The sequence below is a fragment of the Lepisosteus oculatus genome, chromosome 14 (genome assembly GCF_040954835.1).
Source record: "Lepisosteus oculatus isolate fLepOcu1 chromosome 14, fLepOcu1.hap2, whole genome shotgun sequence".
Lineage (NCBI taxonomy): Eukaryota > Metazoa > Chordata > Actinopteri > Semionotiformes > Lepisosteidae > Lepisosteus > Lepisosteus oculatus.
Window position 1 is genome coordinate 37,189,819 of NC_090709.1, and position 26,552 is coordinate 37,216,370.

A 26,552-nucleotide genomic window follows, 5' to 3' on the forward strand; every position below is an offset into this window, starting at 1 on the left:
CAACACAGGACACTCACTGACCAGCCAGGACCTGCAACACAGGACACTCACTGACCGGCTGGACACTACAGGACACTCACACTGACCAGCCAGGACCTGCAACACAGGACACTCACACTGACCGGCTGGACACTACAGGACACTCACACTGACCAGCCAGGACCTGCAACACAGGACACTCACACTGACCGGCTGGACACTACAGGACACTCACACTGACCAGCCAGGACCTGCAACACAGGACACTCACTGACCGGCTGGACACTCCAGTACATGAACACTGCACTGAGAGAGAGAGGGGTTCATACACACACACTGACTGGACACTCCAGTACATGAACACTGCACTGAGAGAGAGAGGGGTTCATACAGACACACTGACTGGACACTCCAGTACATGAACACTGCACTGAGAGAGAGGGGTTCATACAGACACACTGACTGGACACTCCAGTACATGAACACTGCACTGAGAGAGAGAGGGGGGTTAATACAGACACACTGACTGGACACTCCAGTACATGAACACTGCACTGAGAGAGAGAGGGGTTCATACAGACACACTGACTGGACACTCCAGTACATGAACACTGCACTGAGAGAGAGAGGGGTTCATACAGACACACTGACTGGACACTCCAGTACATGAACACTGCACTGAGAGAGAGAGGGGTTCATACAGACACACTGACTGGACACTCCAGTACATGAACACTGCACTGAGAGAGAGAGGGGTTCATACAGACACACTGACTGGACACTCCAGTACATGAACACTGCACTGAGAGAGAGGGGTTCATACAGACACACTGACTGGACACTCCAGTACATGAACACTGCACTGAGAGAGAGAGGGGTTCATACAGACACACTGACTGGACACTCCAGTACATGAACACTGCACTGAGAGAGAGAGGGGGGTTCATACAGACACACTGACTGGACACTCCAGTACATGAACACTGCACTGAGAGAGAGGGGTTCATACACACACACTGACTGGACACTCCAGTACATGAACACTGCACTGAGAGAGAGAGGGGTTCATACAGACACACTGACTGGACACTCCAGTACATGAACACTGCACTGAGAGAGAGAAGGGTTCATACACACACACTGACTGGACACTCCAGTACATGAACACTGCACTGAGAGAGAGGGGGGTTCATACAGACACTGACTGGACACTCCAGTACATGAACACTGCACTGAGAGAGAGAGGGGTTCATACACACACACTGACTGGACACTCCAGTACATGAACACTGCACTGAGAGAGAGAGGGGTTCATACAGACACACTGACTGGACACTCCAGTACATGAACACTGCACTGAGAGAGAGAGGGGTTCATACAGACACACTGACTGGACACTCCAGTACATGAACACTGCACTGAGAGAGAGGGGTTCATACAGACACACTGACTGGACACTCCAGTACATGAACACTGCACTGAGAGAGAGAGGGGTTCATACAGACACACTGACTGGACACTCCAGTACATGAACACTGCACTGAGAGAGAGGGGTTCATACAGACACACTGACTGGACACTCCAGTACATGAACACTGCACTGAGAGAGAGGGGTTCATACAGACACACTGACTGGACACTCCAGTACATGAACACTGCACTGAGAGAGAGAGGGGTTCATACAGACACACTGACTGGACACTCCAGTACATGAACACTGCACTGAGAGAGAGAGGGGTTCATACAGACACACTGACTGGACACTCCAGTACATGAACACTGCACTGAGAGAGAGAGGGGTTCATACAGACACTGACTAGACACTCCAGTACATGAACACTGCACTGAGAGAGAGGGGTTCATACAGACACACTGACTGGACACTCCAGTACATGAACACTGCACTGAGAGAGAGAGGGGTTAATACACACACACTGACTGGACACTCCAGTACATGAACACTGCACTGAGAGAGAGAGGGGTTCATACAGACACACTGACTGGACACTCCAGTACATGAACACTGCACTGAGAGACAGAGGGGTTCATACAGACACACTGACTGGACACTCCAGTACATGAACACTGCACTGAGAGAGAGAGGGGTTCATACAGACACTGACTAGACACTCCAGTACATGAACACTGCACTGAGAGAGAGGGGTTCATACAGACACACTGACTGGACACTCCAGTACATGAACACTGCACTGAGAGAGAGAGGGGTTCATACAGACACACTGACTGGACACTCCAGTACATGAACACTGCACTGAGAGAGAGAGGGGTTCATACAGACACACTGACTGGACACTCCAGTACATGAACACTGCACTGAGAGAGAGAGGGGTTCATACAGACACACTGACTGGACACTCCAGTACATGAACACTGCACTGAGAGAGAGAGGGGTTCATACAGACACACTGACTGGACACTCCAGTACATGAACACTGCACTGAGAGAGAGAGGGGTTCATACACACACACTGACTGGACACTCCAGTACATGAACCCTGCACTGAGAGAGAGAGGGGTTAATACAGACACACTGACTGGACACTCCAGTACATGAACACTGCACTGAGAGAGAGAGGGGTTCATACAGACACACTGACTGGACACTCCAGTACATGAACACTGCACTGAGAGAGAGAGGGGTTCATACAGACACACTGACTGGACACTCCAGTACATGAACACTGCACTGAGAGAGGGGGGTTCATACAGACACACTGACTGGACACTCCAGTACATGAACACTGCACTGAGAGAGAGAGGGGTTCATACACACACACTGACTGGACACTCCAGTACATGAACACTGCACTAAGAGAGAGGGGTTCATACAGACACACTGACTGGACACTCCAGTACATTAACACTGCACTGAGAGAGAGAGGGGTTCACACAGACACCCTGACTGGACACTCCAGTACATGAACACTGCACTGAGAGACAGAGGGGTTAATACAGACACACTGCTTGCCTGCTGCTGTCTGTCCACCAGTGATGGGAAGATGAGTCCTGGACAGTCACAGAGCTTGACTGTGGGCGTCAGGAAGTAGGTCTGGAAGTACTTGGTGTGTCCGGGAGTCCGGGAGACGCTGACCACCTTCCTGCCCACCAGTCCGTTGATCAGAGAGGATTTCCCTACGTTGGGGAAGCCTGGAGAGAGAGAGAGAGAGACAGGAGAGAGAGAGAGACAAGTGAGCTGTCTGTGCTGCTCCTGCCTCATTCACAGAGGAGAGAAAGACAGGAGGGAGAGTGAGACAGGAGAGAGTGACCTGTCTCCTGCTCCTGCCTCATTCAGAGAGACGAGAGAGTGAGACAGGAAGAAGGAGGGAGAGACAGGGGTGCGAGAGAGACAGAGCTGAGTGACCTGTCTCCTGCTCCTGCCTCATGCAGTGAGAGAGGAGAGTGAGACGGGCAGGAGGCGAGAGAGACAGGGGTGCGAGAGAGAGACAGAGCTGAGCGACCTGTCTCCTGCTCCTGCCTCATTCAGAGAGACGAGAGAGTGAGACGGGCAGGAGGAGAGAGAGACAGGGGTGTGAGAGAGAGGAGAGCGAGACAGAGCTGAGTGACCTGTCTCCTGCTCCTGCCTCATGCAGTGAGAGATGAGAGAGTGAGACGGGCAGGAGGAGAGAGAGACAGGGGTGTGAGAGAGACAGAGCTGAGTGACCTGTCTCCTGCTCCTGCCTCATGCAGTGAGAGATGAGAGAGTGAGACGGGCAGGAGGAGGGAGAGACAGGGGTGTGAGAGAGAGGAGAGAGAGACAGAGCTGAGTGACCTGTCTCCTGCTCCTGCCTCATGCAGTGAGAGATGAGAGAGTGAGACGGGCAGGAGGAGAGAGAGACAGGGGTGTGAGAGAGAGGAGAGAGAGACAGAGCTGAGCGACCTGTCTCCTGCTCCTGCCTCATCCAGTGAGAGATGAGAGAGTGAGACGGGCAGGAGGAGAGAGAGACAGGCTGTCTCACCCCTGTGGCCCCTGTAACCCCCGCAGGCAGCTGGCTGGACGCCTCTTACCCACGCAGCCCAGCGTCAGGACCCCGTCCTTGTAGCGCTCCTGGGAGGGGCTGGCCATCTCCATGGCGACGTCGCTGTGGTGCTCCACCAGCACGGCCCCTTCCTCGCCCTCCTCCTCCTCCTCCTCGGAGCCGCCGGCCGCCACCGCGTCCCTCTGGATCTTCTGGCGCCAGCTGGACAGGTCCACTGGGACAGCCGCGGGGAGAGACTGGTCATGAACCCCCGGGAGCAGTGCTCACTGTCCATGAACCACTCAGCAGCGCCAATTAACCCCCCAGGAGTGTTCACGACACAGTGTTCAGGACCCAGGAGTGTTCATGAGTCAGTGTTCAGGACCCAGGAGTGTTCATGACACAGTGTTGACGAGTCAGTGTTCAGGACCCAGGAGTGTTCATGACACAGTGTTCATGAGTCAGTGTTCAGGACCCAGGAGTGTTCATGACACAGTGTTCAGGACCCAGCAGTGTTCATGACAGTGTTCATGACCCAGCCGTGTTAATGAGTCAGTGTTCATGATCCAGGAGTGTTCATGACACAGTGTTCATGAGTCAGTGTTCAGGACCCAGGAGTGTTCATGACACAGTGTTCATGAGTCAGTGTTCAGGACCCAGGAGTGTTCATGACCCAGCCGTGTTAATGAGTCAGTGTTCATGAGTCAGTGTTAATGATCCAGCAGTGTTAATGACACAGTGTTTATGATCCAGCAGTGTTAATGACACAGTGTTCATGATCCAGCAGTGTTAATGACAAAGTGTTAATGATCCAGCAGTGTTAATGACCCACCAGTGTTAATGAGTCAGTGTTCATGAGTCAGTGTTAATGACCCAGCAGTGTTAATGACACAGTGTTAATGATCCAGCAGTGTTCATGACCCAGCAGTGTTCATGAGGCTCTGGGCAGCTGGCGGTGCAGCAGTACTAATGAGTGTTCATGACCCAGTGTTAATGACCCAGGAGTGTTAATGACCCACTGTTAATGACCCAGTGTTCATGAGTGCTGATTAACAGTAACGAGGCACCTCTCCCTGCAGTGATGTCCTCACAGGCCCTCAGCAGCTCCATCGGCCCCACAGCCAGACCCCAGCCCCCCCTGCGTCTCCTGCGTCTCCTCTTGAGCACTGAGGGGACACACAGGGCGAAGGGTTAGACTACCCTGTCCACAGCACTCCAGTCCAGTCCAGTCCAGTCCAGTCCAGTCCAGTCCCACAGACCCCAGCCCCCCCTGCGTCTCCTGCGTCTCCTCTTGAGCACTGAGGGGACACACAGGGCGAAGGGTTAGACTACCCTGTCCGCAACACTCCAGTCCAGTCCAGTCCAGTCCAGTCCCACAGACCCCAGCCCCCCCTGCGTCTCCTGCGTCTCCTCTTGAGCACTGAGGGGACACACAGGGCGAAGGGTTAGACTACCCTGTCCACAGCACTCCAGTCCACTCCAGTCCAGTCCAGTCCCACAGACCCCAGCCCCCCCTGCGTCTCCTGCGTCTCCTCTTGAGCACTGAGGGGACACACAGGGCGAAGGGTTAGACTACCCTGTCCACAGCACTCCAGTCCACTCCAGTCCAGTCCAGTCCAGTCCAGTCCAGTCCAGTCCCACAGACCCCAGCCCCCCCTGCGTCTCCTGCGTCTCCTCTTGAGCACTGAGGGGACACACAGGGCGAAGGGTTAGACTACCCTGTCCACAGCACTCCAGTCCACTCCAGTCCAGTCCCACAGACCCCAGCCCCCCCTGCGTCTCCTGCGTCTCCTCTTGAGCACTGAGGGGACACACAGGGCGAAGGGTTAGACTACCCTGTCCACAGCACTCCAGTCCAGTCCAGTCCACTCCAGTCCAGTCCCACAGACCCCAGCCCCCCCTGCGTCTCCTGCGTCTCCTCTTGAGCACTGAGGGGACACACAGGGCGAAGGGTTAGACTACCCTGTCCACAGCACTCCAGTCCACTCCAGTCCAGTCCAGTCCCACAGACCCCAGCCCCCCCTGCGTCTCCTGCGTCTCCTCTTGAGCACTGAGGGGACACACAGGGCGAAGGGTTAGACTACCCTGTCCACAACACTCCAGTCCAGTCCAGTCCAGTCCAGTCCCACAGACCCCAGCCCCCCCTGCGTCTCCTGCGTCTCCTCTTGAGCACTGAGGGGACACACAGGGCGAAAGGTTAGACTACCCTGTCCACAACACTCCAGTCCAGTCCAGTCCAGTCCAGTCCCACAGACCCCAGCCCCCCCTGCGTCTCCTGCGTCTCCTCTTGAGCACTGAGGAGACACATAGGGCGAAGGGTTAGACTACCCTGTCCACAGCACTCCAGTCCAGACCAGTCCAGTCCAGTCCAGTCCCACAGACCCCAGCCCCCCCTGCGTCTCCTGCGTCTCCTCTTGAGCACTGAGGGGACACACAGGGCGAAGGGTTAGACTACCCTGTCCACAGCACTCCAGTCCACTCCAGTCCAGTCCAGTCCCACAGACCCCAGCCCCCCCTGCGTCTCCTGCGTCTCCTCTTGAGCACTGAGGGGACACACAGGGCGAAGGGTTAGACTACCCTGTCCACAGCACTCCAGTCCACTCCAGTCCAGTCCCACAGACCCCAGCCCCCCCTGCGTCTCCTGCGTCTCCTCTTGAGCACTGAGGGGACACACAGGGCGAAGGGTTAGACTACCCTGTCCACAGCACTCCAGTCCACTCCAGTCCAGTCCAGTCCCACAGACCCCAGCCCCCCCTGCGTCTCCTGCGTCTCCTCTTGAGCACTGAGGGGACACACAGGGCGAAGGGTTAGACTACCCTGTCCACAGCACTCCAGTCCACTCCAGTCCAGTCCCACAGACCCCAGCCCCCCCTGCGTCTCCTGCGTCTCCTCTTGAGCACTGAGGGGACACACAGGGCGAAGGGTTAGACTACCCTGTCCACAGCACTCCAGTCCACTCCAGTCCAGTCCAGTCCCACAGACCCCAGCCCCCCCTGCGTCTCCTGCGTCTCCTCTTGAGCACTGAGGGGACACACAGGGCGAAGGGTTAGACTACCCTGTCCACAGCACTCCAGTCCACTCCAGTCCAGTACAGTCCCACAGACCCCAGCCCCCCCAGCGTCTCCTGCGTCTCCTCTTGAGCACTGAGGGGACACACAGGGCGAAGGGTTAGACTACCCTGTCCACAGCACTCCAGTCCAGTCCAGTCCAGTCCAGTCCAGTCCCACAGACCCCAGCCCCCCCTGCGTCTCCTGCGTCTCCTCTTGAGCACTGAGGGGACACACAGGGCGAAGGGTTAGACTACCCTGTCCACAGCACTCCAGTCCACTCCAGTCCAGTACAGTCCCACAGACCCCAGCCCCCCCAGCGTCTCCTGCGTCTCCTCTTGAGCACTGAGGGGACACACAGGGCGAAGGGTTAGACTACCCTGTCCACAGCACTCCAGTCCAGTCCAGTCCACTCCAGTCCAGTCCCACAGACCCCAGCCCCCCCTGCGTCTCCTGCGTCTCCTCTTGAGCACTGAGGGGACACACAGGGCGAAGGGTTAGACTACCCTGTCCACAGCACTCCAGTCCACTCCAGTCCAGTCCAGTCCCACAGACCCCAGCCCCCCCTGCGTCTCCTGCGTCTCCTCTTGAGCACTGAGGGGACACACAGGGCGAAGGGTTAGACTACCCTGTCCACAGCACTCCAGTCCACTCCAGTCCAGTCCAGTCCAGTCCAGTCCAGTCCAGTCCAGTCCCACAGACCCCAGCCCCCCCTGCGTCTCCTGCGTCTCCTCTTGAGCACTGAGGGGACACACAGTGCGAAGGGTTAGACTACCCTGTCCACAGCACTCCAGTCCACTCCAGTCCAGTCCAGTCCCACAGACCCCAGCCCCCCCTGCGTCTCCTGCGTCTCCTCTTGAGCACTGAGGGGACACACAGGGCGAAGGGTTAGACTACCCTGTCCACAGCACTCCAGTCCACTCCAGTCCAGTCCAGTCCAGTCCCACAGACCCCAGCCCCCCCTGCGTCTCCTGCGTCTCCTCTTGAGCACTGAGGGGACACACAGGGCGAAGGGTTAGACTACCCTGTCCACAGCACTCCAGTCCAGACCAGTCCAGTCCAGTCCAGTCCCACAGACCCCAGCCCCCCCTGCGTCTCCTGCGTCTCCTCTTGAGCACTGAGGGGACACACAGGGCGAAGGGTTAGACTACCCTGTCCACAGCACTCCAGTCCACTCCAGTCCAGTCCCACAGACCCCAGCCCCCCCTGCGTCTCCTGCGTCTCCTCTTGAGCACTGAGGGGACACACAGGGCGAAGGGTTAGACTACCCTGTCCACAGCACTCCAGTCCACTCCAGTCCAGTCCAGTCCAGTCCAGTCCCACAGACACCAGCCCCCCCTGCGTCTCCTGCGTCTCCTCTTGAGCACTGAGGGGACACACAGGGCGAAGGGTTAGACTACCCTGTCCACAGCACTCCAGTCGAGTCCAGTCCAGTCCAGTCCAGTCCAGTCCAGTCCCACAGACCCCAGCCCCCCCTGCGTCTCCTGCGTCTCCTCTTGAGCACTGAGGGGACACACAGGGCGAAGGGTTAGACTACCCTGTCCACAACACTCCAGTCCACTCCAGTCCAGTCCAGTCCCACAGACCCCAGCCCCCCCTGCGTCTCCTGCGTCTCCTCTTGAGCACTGAGGGGACACACAGGGCGAAGGGTTAGACTACCCTGTCCACAGCACTCCAGTCCACTCCAGTCCAGTCCAGTCCCACAGACCCCAGCCCCCCCTGCGTCTCCTGCGTCTCCTCTTGAGCACTGAGGGGACACACAGGGCGAAGGGTTAGACTACCCTGTCCACAGACCCCAGTCCACTCCAGTCCAGTCCAGTCCCACAGACCCCAGCCCCCCCTGCGTCTCCTGCGTCTCCTCTTGAGCACTGAGGGGACACACAGGGCGAAGGGTTAGACTACCCTGTCCACAGCACTCCAGTCCACTCCAGTCCAGTCCAGTCCCACAGACCCCAGCCCCCCCTGCGTCTCCTGCGTCTCCTCTTGAGCACTGAGGGGACACACAGGGCAAAGGGTTAGACTACCCTGTCCACAGCACTCCAGTCCAGTCCAGTCCAGTCCAGTCCAGTCCAGTCCAGTCCCACAGACCCCAGCCCCCCCTGCGTCTCCTGCGTCTCCTCTTGAGCACTGAGGGGACACACAGGGCGAAGGGTTAGACTACCCTGTCCACAGCACTCCAGTCCAGTCCAGTCCAGTCCAGTCCCACAGACCCCAGCCCCCCCTGCGTCTCCTGCGTCTCCTCTTGAGCACTGAGGGGACACACAGGGCGAAGGGTTAGACTACCCTGTCCACAACACTCCAGTCCACTCCAGTCCAGTCCAGTCCCACAGACCCCAGCCCCCCCTGCGTCTCCTGCGTCTCCTCTTGAGCACTGAGGGGACACACAGGGCGAAGGGTTAGACTACCCTGTCCACAGCACTCCAGTCCACTCCAGTCCAGTCCAGTCCCACAGACCCCAGCCCCCCCTGCGTCTCCTGCGTCTCCTCTTGAGCACTGAGGGGACACACAGGGCGAAGGGTTAGACTACCCTGTCCACAGACCCCAGTCCACTCCAGTCCAGTCCAGTCCCACAGACCCCAGCCCCCCCTGCGTCTCCTGCGTCTCCTCTTGAGCACTGAGGGGACACACAGGGCGAAGGGTTAGACTACCCTGTCCACAGCACTCCAGTCCACTCCAGTCCAGTCCCACAGACCCCAGCCCCCCCTGCGTCTCCTGCGTCTCCTCTTGAGCACTGAGGGGACACACAGGGCGAAGGGTTAGACTACCCTGTCCACAGCACTCCAGTCCAGTCCAGTCCAGTCCAGTCCAGTCCCACAGACCCCAGCCCCCCCTGCGTCTCCTGCGTCTCCTCTTGAGCACTGAGGGGACACACAGGGCGAAGGGTTAGACTACCCTGTCCACAGCACTCCAGTCCAGTCCAGTCCTGTCCCACAGACCCCAGCCCCCCCTGCGTCTCCTGCGTCTCCTCTTGAGCACTGAGGGGACACACAGGGCGAAGGGTTAGACTACCCTGTCCACAGCACTCCAGTCCACTCCAGTCCAGTCCAGTCCCACAGACCCCAGCCCCCCCTGCGTCTCCTGCGTCTCCTCTTGAGCACTGAGGGGACACACAGGGCGAAGGGTTAGACTACCCTGTCCACAACACTCCAGTCCAGTCCAGTCCAGTCCCACAGACCCCAGCCCCCCCTGCGTCTCCTGCGTCTCCTCTTGAGCACTGAGGGGACACACAGGGCGAAGGGTTAGACTACCCTGTCCACAGCACTCCAAGTCCAGTCCAGTCCAGTCCACTCCAGTCCAGTCCCACAGACCCCAGCCCCCCCTGCGTCTCCTGCGTCTCCTCTTGAGCACTGAGGGGACACACAGGGCGAAGGGTTAGACTACCCTGTCCACAGCACTCCAGTCCACTCCAGTCCAGTCCAGTCCAGTCCAGTCCAGTCCAGTCCAGTCCCACAGACCCCAGCCCCCCCTGCGTCTCCTGCGTCTCCTCTTGAGCACTGAGGGGACACACAGGGCGAAGGGTTAGACTACCCTGTCCACAGCACTCCAGTCCACTCCAGTCCAGTCCCACAGACCCCAGCCCCCCCTGCGTCTCCTGCGTCTCCTCTTGAGCACTGAGGGGACACACAGGGCGAAGGGTTAGACTACCCTGTCCACAGACCCCAGTCCACTCCAGTCCAGTCCAGTCCCACAGACCCCAGCCCCCCCTGCGTCTCCTGCGTCTCCTCTTGAGCACTGAGGGGACACACAGGGCGAAGGGTTAGACTACCCTGTCCACAGCACTCCAGTCCACTCCAGTCCAGTCCAGTCCCACAGACCCCAGCCCCCCCTGCGTCTCCTGCGTCTCCTCTTGAGCACTGAGGGGACACACAGGGCGAAGGGTTAGACTACCCTGTCCACAGCACTCCAGTCCAGTCCAGTCCAGTCCAGTCCAGTCCAGTCCCACAGACCCCAGCCCCCCCTGCGTCTCCTGCGTCTCCTCTTGAGCACTGAGGGGACACACAGGGCGAAGGGTTAGACTACCCTGTCCACAGCACTCCAGTCCAGTCCAGTCCTGTCCCACAGACCCCAGCCCCCCCTGCGTCTCCTGCGTCTCCTCTTGAGCACTGAGGGGACACACAGGGCGAAGGGTTAGACTACCCTGTCCACAGCACTCCAGTCCACTCCAGTCCAGTCCAGTCCCACAGACCCCAGCCCCCCCTGCGTCTCCTGCGTCTCCTCTTGAGCACTGAGGGGACACACAGGGCGAAGGGTTAGACTACCCTGTCCACAACACTCCAGTCCAGTCCAGTCCAGTCCCACAGACCCCAGCCCCCCCTGCGTCTCCTGCGTCTCCTCTTGAGCACTGAGGGGACACACAGGGCGAAGGGTTAGACTACCCTGTCCACAGCACTCCAAGTCCAGTCCAGTCCAGTCCAGTCCACTCCAGTCCAGTCCCACAGACCCCAGCCCCCCCTGCGTCTCCTGCGTCTCCTCTTGAGCACTGAGGGGACACACAGGGCGAAGGGTTAGACTACCCTGTCCACAGCACTCCAGTCCACTCCAGTCCAGTCCAGTCCAGTCCAGTCCCACAGACCCCAGCCCCCCCTGCGTCTCCTGCGTCTCCTCTTGAGCACTGAGGGGACACACAGGGCGAAGGGTTAGACTACCCTGTCCACAGCACTCCAGTCCACTCCAGTCCAGTCCCACAGACCCCAGCCCCCCCTGCGTCTCCTGCGTCTCCTCTTGAGCACTGAGGGGACACACAGGGCGAAGGGTTAGACTACCCTGTCCACAGCACTCCAGTCCACTCCAGTCCAGTCCAGTCCAGTCCCACAGACCCCAGCCCCCCCTGCGTCTCCTGCGTCTCCTCTTGAGCACTGAGGGGACACACAGGGCGAAGGGTTAGACTACCCTGTCCACAGCACTCCAGTCCACTCCAGTCCAGTCCCACAGACCCCAGCCCCCCCTGCGTCTCCTGCGTCTCCTCTTGAGCACTGAGGGGACACACAGGGCGAAGGGTTAGACTACCCTGTCCACAGCACTCCAGTCCAGTCCAGTCCAGACCCACAGACCCCAGCCCCCCCTGCGTCTCCTGCGTCTCCTCTTGAGCACTGAGGGGACACACAGGGCGAAGGGTTAGACTACCCTGTCCACAACACTCCAGTCCACTCCAGTCCAGTCCAGACCCACAGACCCCAGCCCGTTCCAGTCATCCGCTCCAGTCTTCGAGACACCAGTCCAGTCCAGTCCCACAGACCCCAGTCCAGTCCAGTACAGTCCCACAGACCCCAGTCCAGTCCAGTCCAGTCCAGTCCCACACACACCAGCCCGGTCCAGTCGTCCGCTCCAGTCTTAGAGACACCAGTCCAGTCCAGTCCCACAGACCCCAGTCCAGTCCAGTCCAGACCCACAGACGCCAGTCCAGTCCAGACCCACAGACCCCAGCCCGGTCCAGTCGTCCGCTCCAGTCTTAGAGACACCAGTCCAGTCCAGTCCCACAGACACCAGTCCAGTCCAGTCCAGACCCACAGACACCAGTCCAGTCCAGTCCCACAGACACCAGTCCAGTCCAGTCCAGTCCCACACACACCAGTCCAGTCCAGACCCACAGACGCCAGTCCAGTCCAGACCCACAGACCCCAGCCCGGTCCAGTCGTCCGCTCCAGTCTTAGAGACGCCAGTCCAGTTCAGTCCAGACCCACAGACATCAGTCCAGTCCAGTCCAGTCCCACAGACCCCAGTCCAGTCCAGTCCAGACCCACAGACGCCAGTCCAGTCCAGACCCACAGACCCCAGCCCGGTCCAGTCGTCCGCTCCAGTCTTAGAGACGCCAGTCCGGTCCGGTCCGGTCCGGCCGGGTCCAGCCCCACCTGCCCCAGGGTCCAGGCCCTCCCCGGGCCGCTGTGGGTAGGAGGTGAAGCAGACGACCCGGACCTCGGGGAACCGGGCCCGGAGGTGGTGCCTCCAGGCCACCACCAGGGCCGGCGGCGCCAGGTCGATCTTGTTCAGCACCAGAACCAGGCTGCGGCGCATCTCCCGGGTCACGCAGTCGTACAGGGCGGGCGGGAAGTGCAGCACCTGCCGGGGTCAGGGGTCAGGGGTTAGGGGTCAGGGGTCAGGGGTCAGCAGCGCTCTCCTGGCCCGGCCAAGCGAGGAGCCGGGAGCACCTCCGAGGCGACTACAGCGACGTGTTTCAGTCGTGTTTCAGTCGTGCGAGGAGACGCACGAGGAACGACGGGCTCGAGTGCCCTTCGTCCCTGACGGGCCCGGGATCGACGAGCTGCATCGCCGTCTGGTCTGGCGGGTGTCTTCTCATCCCCGGAGGTTCAGTCCCGCTTCCTCGCGTCGGGACAGCGGAGTCGTCCGGGTCGGATCTGAGCAGGAGCGTTGTAGAGGGAGGCGGAGAGGAAGAGGAGGGGGAGACCGAGGAAGAGGGAGAGAGAAAGAGGAGGGAGAGGCAGAGGGAGAGAGGAAGAGGAGGGAGGGAGGAGGAGGCAGAGGGAGAGAGGAAGAGGCAGAGGCAGAGGGAGAGAGGAGGAGACAGAGGAAGAGGCAGTGGAAGAGGGAGAGAGGAGGAGAAAGAGGAAGAGGCAGAGGGAGAGAGGAGGAGACAGAGGAAGAGGAGGGAGAGAGAAAGAGGCAGAGGACGAGACCGAGGCAGAGGGAGAGGAAGAGGAGGGAGGGAAGAGGAGGCAGAGGGAGAGAGGAAGAGGCAGAGAGGAGGAGAAAGAGGAAGAGGCAGAGGGAGGAGGGAGAGAGACAGAGGCAGAGGGAGAGACCGTGGCAGAGGGAGAGGAAGGAGGGAGAGAGGAAGAGGCAGAGGCAGAGGAAGAGGAGGGCTGCGCCGGAGGCTGGCTCACCGGGTGCCGGATGTCGGTGAGGAGCAGGACGATGTCCGACATCTCCAGGACTCTCCAGAGCTGCCTCCAGGTCTGTGGGCCGAGAGAGGGAGGGGCTCAGGCCCCAGGACTCGCAGCTCACGGAGCGAGCGGCTGAAGCCAGTCCAGGGAGCTCAGCGGTACTCCGCGCAAGCGCTCCTAATATTCTGGCCACTGCTTGCGCAACCACTGACAGAACTAGGCAGACCAGACCAACAGAGTACCGAACACAACTAGACTGACCAGACGATTAGGATACCGAACAGAACTAGCCAGACCAGACCAACAGAGTACCAAACACAACTAGACTGACCAGACGATTAGGATACCGAACAGAACTAGGCAGACCAGACCAACAGAACACTGAACAGAACCATGCAGACCAGACCAACAGAGTACTGAACACAACTAGACTGACCAGACGAATAGGATACCGAACAGAACTAGTCAGACTAAACCAACAGAATACCGAACATCACTAGACAGACCAGACCTACAGAACACCGAAAAAACCTCGACAGACCAGACGTACATAATACTGAACTAGTCAGACTAAATTAACAGCATAGACTGGACCAATAGAATACACAATCTCATTATTTAGACAAGGCCAACAGAATATCAAACGGAGGACAGACCAGAACAACAGAATACCGACCGGACGAACAGAATTAGTCAGACTAAATTAACAGAACTAACTGAACCAACAAAATTCTGAATACAAGCAGTCAGACTAAGTTAACAGCACACCAGGTAGCTAGACTGGATGAAAAAAACACAGAATATAATTTATCAGACAAGACGAACAGAATATCGAACGTAGGTCAGACCAGACCTACAGACTACCGAGCACCAATCCCCCCTCACCTCCAGATTGTGCTCGAAGTAGCTCAGCTCGGAGGGCTGGTACTGCTTGTACACGCTGTCCAGATACTCCCGGAATGCTCTCTCCTCCCTCGCCAGGACCTGCTCCTTCGACATCCCATAATCCCACGGCTGTCTCCTGGGAAAATCCAGAACTGTAGGGAGAGGGAGGGAAAGAGGGCGGAGAGAGGAATGTTGGAGCCGATACCCTGGCTTCTCTCCAGACACAGCTGGGTGAGCTCCTCCAGTCAGGACAGGAGGCTCTACTGTACACAGAGAGGGGTGGGAGGGGGGAACAAGCTGATACCCTGGCTTCTCTCCAGACACAGCTGGGTGAGCTCCTCCAGTCAGGACAGGAGGCTCTACTGTACACAGAGAGGGGCGGGAGGGGGGAACAAGCTGATACCCTGGCTTCTCTCCAGACACAGCTGGGTGAGCTCCTCCAGTCAGGACAGGAGGCTCTACTGTACACAGAGAGGGGTGGGAGGGGGGAACAAGCTGATACCCTGGCTTCTCTCCAGACACAGCTGGGTGAGCTCCTCCAGTCAGGACAGGAGGCTCTACTGTACACAGAGAGGGGTGGGAGGGGGGAACAAGCTGATACCCTGGCTTCTCTCCAGACACAGCTGGGTGAGCTCCTCCAGTCAGGACAGGAGGCTCTACTGTACACAGAGAGGGGCGGGAGGGGGGAACAAGCCGATACCCTGGCTTCTCCAGACACAGCTGGGTGAGCTCCTCCAGTCAGGACAGGAGGCTCTACTGTACACAGAGAGGGGTGGGAGGGGGGAACAAGCTGTCCCAAGCTGGACTCACCTGAGCCGGGCCGGTAGACGTCCTCGATGTCGATCTCCAGCTGGTCCTCAGACAACAGCTGCAGCTTCCTCTCCTGGGCCATCCTCTTCCTCCTGTCCACCTCCTCTCGGCTCTCCTTCTCCAGGTGTAGCCGGTACCTGACACAGAGACAGACACGCACACGCAGGAGAGAGGAGAATTGATCGCCAGAGCAGAGACAGAGACACAGAAACCAAGTCTCCTGGGTCTTAGGTGTTCCAGTCTCGAGCACGTCTGTGAGGAGTCTGCATGTTTGTTTCTCCAGGGACCCTGCTGTCAATCCCACCTCCTACACCCCCACAGTCTCAGCTCTGAGTGTGTGAGCGAGTGAGTGTGGGGCTCTGCTCTGCGTGTGTGCCTGTCTGTCTGTCAATCTCTGCCTGTGCACACAGAGAGGCGGAGGGGGGCCGCAGTGAGGACAGGCGTGCTCACCTGTTGGGGTCATGGCCCCTGTCTCTGCTCTGGCGGGACTGAGGCTGCTGATTGATGTGCTGAACCTCCAGGGACAGAGACTCGCTGTCCGAGGTGTCCGACTGGCCCTCCGGCCTCTCGACACTGCAGCTGCGACTGCTGGGACCTTCAGTCTCACCTTCAAAGAGAGAGAGGGGTTCATACACACACACTGAACACTCCAGTACATGAACACTGCACTGAGAGAGAGGGGGTTCATACACACACACTGACTGGACACTCCAGTACATGAACACTGCACTGAGAGAGAGGGGGTTCATACACACACACTGACTGGACACTCCAGTACATGAACACTGCACTGAGAGAGAGAGGGGTTAATACACACACTGACTGGACACTCCAGTACATGAACACTGCACTGAGAGAGAGTTCAATCAAACTTTATTTGACAGAAAAAAAACAAAAGTATTAATCAAGGGTCTTAAAACTCTATTTTAAGAATTAAGAAAAAAAAAAATAATAAAAATAAATAAAAATCATAATTGGAATAAAACTCTTTCATTATTTATGATCCTGCACAGGACATTTCCAAAACACCAAAACTTTTCGAATGTTCTGAGGTCATTATGCGATTTGTAAAACAGAAATTCTAACGATATCCTGCTCTTCACCAACCCTTCGAACATCCTCACCAAGTCTACAGACCCGGAACCAGAGATCTTATTTTTCCGAGTCCTGTAGATGGTGAGTTTGGCCTGGCCCAGCAAAAAATTAGCGAGGAGGGTCTGAGTTTTCCGTTTTTTTGTGTGACCTACCCCAAACACGAAGATAACATTGTTGAAGGCCAGGCCAAGGTTGGTGAAGAGCCGGATCAGTACAGCAAACATGGGCGACAGGCGGGGGCAGGCGCTGTAGCAGTGGAACACCGTCTCCCTCTGAGCGCAGAAGGGACAGGCGTCAGAACCGCCGGGTCCAGAACCGACACAAACGAGTTGACCCCCAGGATGGTGTGCAGGACCCTCCACTGCAGATCACCAGCCCTCTTGTTGAGGGGAAATCTGTAGAGGCTACCCCAGGCAGGCCGGACGTCATCCGGCACTCCCAGACGAGCCCTCCAGGGAGTGTCAGGGAGCGCGGACAGCTGGGCCTGGTGCCTAGATGTTACGACTAGTCTGTACAGACATTTCCCCCCAACACCAGCTAGAGACCTCTCCTCTGAGGCAAGGGGCTCAAGGAGAGATCCCGTCGGTCCGGGACTGAGCGCAGGAGACACTAGCAGACCAGGGAAAGGAGGCTGTGTGATTGGAATGTGATGGTCCTCAAACAGACCCTGGATCAGCAGCATCTCCTGGAGAGGCAGAGCAGAGCGAAGCTGACTGAGAAACCTGTCTACACACCGCCGCGAGTGTAGTCCCAGCGCGTCACACGCCCACTCCACGCTGCGCCAGCAGCCCTGATCCACGTCCAGCAGGTGGTGGAGCTGTGTAATGTTGGCGTGGACCAGTCTGCTGGTAAAGTCCAAGGAGCGGCCCGGTTCTATGTCCATTCGTAGATTGTGTATTAATGGTTCCCTGAGTGTCCAGTATAGACTGGGCCGCTCCTCTTCCCTCTGCACGCGCAGATGCCGCCAGGCCTCCAGGAGACTGCGCTGGAAAGGCGGCAGTGGAGACAGGTCAACCCTGCTGGTGTCCATTAGGAAGAGCACACAGTCGAGCCCGAGGTGTCCTGCTCGACGCAGCAGGGTGAAGGTCAGCTCCCTCCAGGACAGCGAGGCCGGGCCGAACAGCAGCTTCTGCACTGCCTGCAGGCGAAAGGCGTCCACTCGGCTCCGGATGTCGATAAGTCCTTGCCCTCCGTCCTCTCTGGGCAAATAGAGGACGCCCCTCCGCAGCCAGTGCAGTCCGTCCCAGAAGAAGTCGAGGAGCGTGGCCTGCAGCTCCTCGACCAGTCCGGCTGGTGGCTCCAGACACACCAAGCGATGCCACAACATCGAAGCCACCAGGGTGTTGACAATCAGAACCCGGCCTCTGTAGGAGATCTGGGGGAGCAGCCAGCGCCAGCGGTCCAGACGACCTTTCACTTTTTCAAGGAGCCCCTCCCAGTTCTTTTTCACGCTGGCCTCATCCCCCAGGTGCACCCCCAGGTATTTGAGTCCCCCTCTGGTCCAGCTGAGCCTCTCTGGCAAGGCTGGGGGACCCATCTCGCTCCACTCCCCCAGGAGTAGGGCGCTACTCTTGGCCCAGTTCACTTTGGCTGATGATAGCCGCTGGAAATCACTTAAAGTTGTCTGTAGCGCCCTGACATCCTGTTCTCCACTGACCACGACCATGATGTCATCAGCGTACGCCGAGATCTTGACAGTGGAGTCGGGGCAGCCCGGGATGGACAGGCCCCTGATGACCCGGCGCAGCTGATGTAGCAGAGGCTCGATGGCAAGGGAGTAGAGCATTCCTGAGAGTGCACAGCCCTGCCTGACTCCCCTCCGCACTGGAAACGGAGCACTCAGCCCTCCGTTGACCTTTAGCACACTGAAGATGTCACTGTACAGCACCTGAATCATGGCAACAAAGACAGGGCTGAACCCGAAGGACCTCATGGTCCTCCACAAATACTGATGTTCAACCCTATCGAAGGCCTTTTCCTGGTCTAACGAAATGAGACCAGTGTCTAAACCCAATAGTCTGGAGGTGGCCAAAACATCTCGAATCAGAAATATGTTATCAAAGATTGACCTTCCGGGCACGCAGTACGATTGGTCGGGGTGCACCACAGACCCCAGCACCACCTTCAGCCTGTTGGCCAGAGCCTTGGACAGGATTTTATAATCCACACACAGCAGGGCAACAGGTCTCCAGTTCTTAATGTCACACAGGTCCCCTTTCTTGGGCAGCAGGGTGACAACAGCTCTCCTGCAACTCAGTGGCAGATCCCCCTGCTCCAGACTTTCCAAATATACATCGAGCAGGTCAGGACCCAGCACAGCCCAGAAGGCACGATAGAATTCGGCTGGCAGGCCATCGAGACCAGGGGTCTTGCCATTGCTCAAGCCACTGAGTGCGGTGGAGAGCTCCTCCAGGGAGAGAGGCCTCTCCAACCCTGCCCTTTCCTCTTCGGGGACCTGTGGAAGGTCTTCAAGGAACCTGCGTGTGCGGACCGAGTCCTCACTAGCCTCGCTGGAGAAGAGCGCTTTATAGAACTGCACGGTCCTCTCCTGGATCTGCCCGGCCTCGTGCAGCTCCTGCCCTGTCTCCGAGCGCAGGCAGTGGATCTGCCGGCTCTGGCCCGGTTTCTTCTCTAGGCCGAAGAAATAGCGAGTCGGGGCGTCTACCTGTGATGCACTCTGAACCCTAGAATTTATTAGAGCTCCTTGTACTTTTGTGTCCAGAAGGCCAATGAGTGATTCTTTTTGGGTTTGGAGGTCATCAATTAGCCTCCTGTCTGCACGACACTCCAGAGCCTGGTGGAGCTCCAGAATGTCTCTCTCCAGAGCCTTCATGGACTCATGGATACCTCTCGTGACACTTCCAGTGTACTGCTGGCAGAACTGGCGAATCTGCACCTTGCCAATATCCCACCACTGCCTCAGGGAGACAAAGTGGGCTTTCTGACTCCTCCACTGCTGCCAGAAGAACACGAGGCAGTCGCAGAAGTGAGCATCGTCAAGCAGCTGGGTATTAAAGTGCCAGTAGGCACTGCGGGACTTCACTGATGGCACAGCGACTGTGCAGACAGTGAGACAGTGGTCCGACAGGCCCACTGGACAGATGGAGCACTGCTTGACGATGCTGTAATGATGTTTACGGCAGTAAAGTCGGTCTAGCCTGGCCAGAGAGAGGGTATTCCCCCTGACCTGGGCCCAGGTGTACTGCCTCGTGTCCCCATGACATCTCCTCCAGATGTCAGTGAGGTCAGACTTGACGAGGATCCTGCGCAACTCCCTGGCCGACGGGCCATGTGGCTCTGCATGATTCCTGTCCAGTGTGCTGCTCTCTGTGCAGTTGAAATCCCCCCCCAGGAAGACCAGCTCTTCAGGCTGGCAGGTCGCCAGTGCAGTCTCAAGCTCCCTGAAGAGGGTGACCCTCTCCCCGCCGTCGGTGGGAGCGTAAACGTTAATAAAAACAAAGGTTTTCTTTCCGATAACTACTCGCACGAGTAGCAGGCGACCCTTCACCACCTCCTGGACGGCGATAGAGAGGGGCTTGAACCCCACAGAGAACAGCACCGCGACCCCCGCGCTCACAGGGGACCCGTGACTGTACACGATGTCCCCCTGCCACTCCCGCTGCCAGGCGACGATGTTGGAGCTGTCGGTGTGGGTCTCCTGCAGGAAAGTCACCTGCAGGTTCTTTTCTTTGATAATCTCCAACACCGCAGCTCGCTTCAAAGCCCTCCTGCACCCATTGGTGTTCAAACTCCCTATCCTAATGTCGCCCATGTTTGCGGAAAAGAAAAAAAGAAAAAACATAAAACACGAACAGACATGTAGCACGCAGACGGATAGTGATGTGATGTGAGGGACAGGACTCATTCGTGCTGAGGTGCGTTCCGCGGTCCTGCCTTGATCTTACCTAAAAGGCTCTTCAGGCGCCATCTCTCCTGATCGCTGAAGTCATTCGCACCCGAGCCCCTCTTCAGATGGCGCGTCGCGGAGAGGACAAAGAGCTCGGTGTCGGGAAAAAAGTCCTCGACCACAGTTCCCCTCTTACCTTTAGTCTTCTCTAAGAACTCCCTAATGCTCTGGAAACTGTAGCCTCCTCTGCAGCTCCGCCGGGCCGAGGAGCCCGAGGCGAGAGAGGAGTCGGTGAAGCCGCCCTCGTCGTCGCTCCCGGACTCCGAGGAGCTCCGGGCGGCGGCGGCGGTGGCGGCGAGGACACTCCAGCGCGTCCTCACTCTCCCGGTGTCGGAGTCACTCGCGGCCCCCGGGCCGGCGACAGAGCCGCCCTCCACCGAGCTCTCTGTGCTGCGCTTCTTCTGCACCGCACTCTGCACAGATTTTTTCGTGCGCTTTCTCCGCGGCGTCTTAAAACCATCATCTATTTTTTCAGATGATAACTCATTTCCTCCCCACACCGTGTCTACAATTTTCGCTGGCGCTTGAGACGCGTTTTCCCCTGTCGGTGTCACTACCTGCTCTCTCTCTCCCTGACTCTCCTGAGCAGCGCTCATCTCTCCGCCAGCGCTCATCTCTTGCTCTCCGGTGTGGGGGGCTCCCTGCTCTTCTGAGGGCTGCGGTGGTCCACTCTTTACTATCTGCTCTCCTGATTGGGACGCCACCGGCTCGGGCTCACCTGCTCCCTCCAGCGATCTCCTCTCCTGCACCCCGGCCGTGGGCTCTGACTCCCCGCTGCCTCCCTGCGCTGCTCCGCTCCCCGCTGCCTGACGCTGTCGGCTAGCCTCCTGTGCGCCCTGGGGCTGAGGCTCCCTGCCTGTCTCTTCCTCCACCTCCGGGCAGTTCTTCACCACATGCCCCTCGCTCCCGCACCTGAAGCACTTCATCGATTCCGAAGTCACGAATACAACATAGTCGCAGCTGTCAATACGAAATTTAAGGGCCACATTGATCTCTTCCGTGGGGTTTTTTAGGATGACGTAGACCTGTCTCCGGAAAGAGACGACGTGCTTCAGCTGCGGAGCCCTGCAGCCCAGAGGGACCCTCCTGATCGGAGAGACCACCTGTCCGTATCGGGACAGTTCCCTCTCCAGCAGCTCGTTCCTCATGAACGGAGGCACGTTGGAGAGGGTGATCTTTCGAGCCGGGGCCGCGAGAGGCAGTACCGGGGTGAAGGTGCCGTCCAGGACAACTCCCTTCTCCACCAGGGTGTTTGCCAAATCGGTAGACTGCAAGAAAATGACTATACCTCCACTCATGCGGGAAGCGGACCTGATGTTCCTGCAGCCCACGACCTCCCCGACCGCAAGAACGCACCTCTCAAGCGGACAGAACTCCGCAGGGGAGATTTTCACACCATGGCGACCAGTTAGTTTCTCAAAGGAGAGGTCTGGAGGATCAGAGCCTCCAGAACCGGCCATGATGAGAAAATAAACCCCGCTTTTCCCCAAAAAAGACAGAAAAACACAAACCCAGTGAAGAAAACACCGCCACACGATCAAACCCACCGAAGCTCCGCCCACTCACTCACTCAGTCTCGCGAGAAACACACAGAGAGAGAGAGGTGATACTCCAGTACATGAACACTGCACTGAGAGAGAGAGGGGTTCATACAGACACACTGACTGGACACTCCAGTACATGAACACTGCACTGAGAGAGAGAGGGGTTCATACACACACACTGACTGGACACTCCAGTACATGAACACTGCACTGAGAGAGAGGGGTTCGTACAGACACACTGACTGGACACTCCAGTACATGAACACTGCACTGAGAGAGAGAGGGGTTCATACAGACACACTGACTGGACACTCCAGTACATGAACACTGCACTGAGAGAGAGAGGGGTTCATACACACACACTGACTGGACACTCCAGTACATGAACACTGCACTGAGAGAGAGGGGTTCGTACAGACACACTGACTGGACACTCCAGTACATGAACACTGCACTGAGAGAGAGAGGGGTTCACACACACACACTGACTGGACACTCCAGTACATGAACACTGCACTGAGAGAGAGAGGTTCATACAGACACTGACTGGACACTCCAGTACATGAACACTGCACTGAGAGAGAGAGGGGTTCATACAGACACACTGACTGGACACTCCAGGACATGAACACTGCACTGAGAGAGAGAGGGGTTCATACAGACACACTGACTGGACACTACAGGACATGAACACTGCATTGAGAGAGAGGGGTTAATACACACACACTGACACACTCAGTACACTGTTAATACAGGGTGTCTGAATTCAAAAAGAAAAAGCTGACTAAACTGTGCTGCATTCTAGGGGATTAAATCCTTTGTGTAAAGTAAACACAAGATTTCAATAGCTGAAAACTACAAAACCACAAAATAACTTCCCCTGACACACAGTGTCCAGGATCTGTACTGACCAGCAGTCGGGACACTGGGGTCACACCCCTATTCTCACACACAGTGTCCTGATCTGTACCGACCAGCAGTCGGGACACTGGGGTCCACACCCCTACTCTCACACACAGTGTCCAGGATCTGTACTGACCAGCAGTCGGGACACTGGGGTCCACACCCCTACTCTCACACAAAGTGTCCTGACCAGCAGTCGGGACACTGGGGTCCACACCCCTACTCTCACACACAGTGTCCTGATCTGTACTGACCAGCAGTCGGGACACTGGGGTCACACCCCTACTCTCACACACAGTGTCCTGATCTGTACTGACCAGCAGTCGGGACACTGGGGTCCACACCCCTACTCTCACACACAGTGTCCTGATCTGTACTGACCAGCAGTCGGGACACTGGGGTCCACACCCCTACTCTCACACACAGTGTCCTGATCTGTACTGACCAGCAGTCGGGACACTGGGGTCACACCCCTACTCTCACACACAGTGTCCTGATCTGTACTGACCAGCAGTCGGGACACTGGGGTCCACACCCCTACTCTCACACACAGTGTCCTGATCTGTACTGACCAGCAGTCGGGACACTGGGGTCACACCCCTACTCTCACACACAGTGTCCTGATCTGTACTGACCAGCAGTCGGGACACTGGGGTCACACCCCTACTCTCACACACAGTGTCCTGATCTGTACTGACCAGCAGTCGGGACACTGGGGTCACACCCCTACTCTCACACACAGTGTCCTGATCTGTACTGACCAGCAGTCGGGACACTGGGGTCACACCCCTACTCTCACACACAGTGTCCTGATCTGTACTGACCAGCAGTCGGGACACTGGGGTCACACCCCTACTCTCTCACACAGTGTCCTGATCTGTACTGACCAGCAGTCGGGACACTGGGGTCCACACCCCTACTCTCACACACAGTGTCCTGATCTGTACTGACCAGCAGTCTGGACACTGGGGTCACACCCCTACTCTCTCACACAGCGTCCTGATCTGTACTGACCAGCAGTCGGGACACTGGGGTCACACCCCTACTCTCACAGACAGTGTCCTGGATCTGTACTGACCAGCAGTCTGGACACTGGGGTCACACCCCTACTCTCACACACAGCGTCCTGATCTGTACTGACCAGCAGTCGGGACACTGGGGTCCACACCCCTACTCTCTCACACAGCATCCTGATCTGTACTGACCAACAGTCGGGACACTGGGGTCCACACCCCTACTCTCACACACAGTGTCCTGATCTGTACTGACCAGCAGTCGGGACACTGGGGTCACACCCCTACTCTCACAGACAGTGTCCTGGATCTGTACTGACCAGCAGTCGGGACACTGGGGTCCACACCCCTACTCTCACACACAGTGTCCTGATCTGTACTGACCAGCAGTCGGGACACTGGGGTCACACCCCTACTCTCACACACAGTGTCCTGATCTGTACTGACCAGCAGTCGGGACACTGGGGTCCACACCCCTACTCTCACACACAGTGTCCTGATCTGTACTGACCAGCAGTCGGGACACTGGGGTCCACACCCCTACTCTCACACACAGTGTCCTGATCTGTACTGACCAGCAGTCTGGACACTGGGGTCACACCCCTACTCTCACACACAGTGTCCTGATCTGTACTGACCAGCAGTCGGGACACTGGGGTCACACCCCTGCTCTCACACAGTGTCCTGATCTGTACTGACCAGCAGTCGGGACACTGGGGTCACACCCCTACTCTCACACACAGTGTCCTGATCTGTACTGACCAGCAGTCGGGACACTGGGGTCCACACCCCTACTCTCACACACAGTGTCCTGATCTGTACTGACCAGCAGTCGGGACACTGGGGTCCACACCCCTACTCTCACACACAGTGTCCTGATCTGTACTGACCAGCAGTCGGGACACTGGGGTCACACCCCTACTCTCACACACAGTGTCCTGATCTGTACTGACCAGCAGTCGGGACACCTGGGTCCACACCCCTACTCTCACACACAGTGTCCTGATCTGTACTGACCAGCAGTCGGGACACTGGGGTCCACACCCCTACTCTCACACACAGTGTCCTGATCTGTACTGACCAGCAGTCGGGACATCCTGATCTGTACTGACCAGCAGTCGGGACACTGCGGTCCACACCCCTACTCTCACACACAGTGTCCTGATCTGTACCGACCAGCAGTCGGGACACTGGGGTCCACACCCCTACTCTCACACACAGTGTCCTGATCTGTACTGACCAGCAGTCGGGACATCCTGATCTGTACTGACCAGCAGTCGGGACACCTGGGTCCACACCCCTACTCTCACACACAGTGTCCTGATCTGTACTGACCAGCAGTCGGGACATCCTGATCTGTACTGACCAGCAGTCGGGACACCTGGGTCCACACCCCTACTCTCACACACAGTGTCCTGATCTGTACTGACCAGCAGTCGGGACACTGGGGTCCACACCCCTACTCTCACACACCAATGACAACAGCGCCTCCCGGTGGTCGCCTACCGTCTCTGCACACACGCGAGTTTTATGCTGAATAACGAGATGCTTTCACATTTCAAATCCTCAACTCGGGCCTCCTCCTCCGCCCTGCTGCTGCAGCACGGATGGTCGAAAACTGTTTGCTTTTTAAATATATTAAAAAAAATAAAATGGAAAAAGTTTGTTCGTCTCGCCGGCGAGTGTGGCGCCGCGGAGTAGGAAACTCACCGCCACCAATACGCTCGTTAAAAATGCCCCCCCTTGAAACCCGAGCTCTGGGGTACCCCCCGATCCGCCAGCTCCGCCCGTCTTTTGGGGGGGACCCCCCCAGTTATGAAACTTCACTCACCCCTCTTTCTCCCGCGCCGGTGCTGCAGCTGTTTCTTCTTCTGCTTGGTGCTGAACGGCTTCTTCCTCGGCATCTTCCCCCCCCCCTCCGGCTGGAGCCCCGAAACTCTCAGGCGTGCGAGCGAGCGAACAGACTCCCCGCTTTTCCACCGGTCGCCCCGAAACTTCAGCGCCGCTCCGGTCCGCAGCTGCGCGCTGCCATGTCTACTGCTGGCAAACAGCGGGCGGGCGCGACCATCCGCCCAGAGAGGGGGGGAGGGAGGGAACCACCAGGGCTCAAGACACTCCAAGCGGGAGCGTCCGCCTTTCCCGCCTTTCTGCTCCCAGAGGCTGAGCTTCACGACTGTGTGCTTTGGCTGTCGGTTTGGGATTTTGACCCCGATGGCCAAGGTCCCCCCCTCCGTTGCGGGCGATGGAACGAGCGAGTGTCACCCCGGCGGCCATGTTGAGGGCTGGCAGCCGGGCGGTTTGCCCGCAGTCATGGAGAGACGCCGGAGTGACTCATGTGTCTCTCTCTCCGCCCGCTCGCTGCCTGTGAGAGATAAACACGCAAAAACACGGGATCGGGACTAATCAGACGCAGGCAGAAATAATCCAGTTTCCCGAGTTCTGGACCGGTGACTGCAGTGTGGTTATAATTAATATTACAGCCCCCTTTCCACTGGCTTAACTGGGTCAGTAACTTCTGAGGATTTGAGTTCCCTCCTCCCACCCCTCTCTGTGT

At 57.7% G+C, this 26,552-nt stretch overlaps 1 protein-coding gene across 1 annotated transcript in view; it reads right to left on the reverse strand.

Annotated features, from left to right (window-relative positions):
- Positions 1-26,148, reverse strand: part of gnl1 (guanine nucleotide binding protein-like 1) — a 34,435-nt gene extending 8,287 nt beyond the window's left edge. Inside the window, exons 1-9 of the mRNA XM_069199082.1 lie at positions 25,830-26,148; positions 15,987-16,143; positions 15,537-15,673; positions 14,727-14,878; positions 13,842-13,913; positions 12,852-13,059; positions 5,023-5,121; positions 4,005-4,190; positions 2,968-3,146 (exon numbers count right to left, since the gene is read on the reverse strand). Of these exons, the coding sequence (XP_069055183.1) occupies positions 2,968-3,146; positions 4,005-4,190; positions 5,023-5,121; positions 12,852-13,059; positions 13,842-13,913; positions 14,727-14,878; positions 15,537-15,673; positions 15,987-16,143; positions 25,830-25,902 (1,263 nt within the window). The 5' untranslated portion in view covers positions 25,903-26,148. The remainder of the gene's footprint in view (positions 1-2,967; positions 3,147-4,004; positions 4,191-5,022; positions 5,122-12,851; positions 13,060-13,841; positions 13,914-14,726; positions 14,879-15,536; positions 15,674-15,986; positions 16,144-25,829) is intronic.
- Between the last annotated feature and the right edge of the window lie 404 nt (positions 26,149-26,552).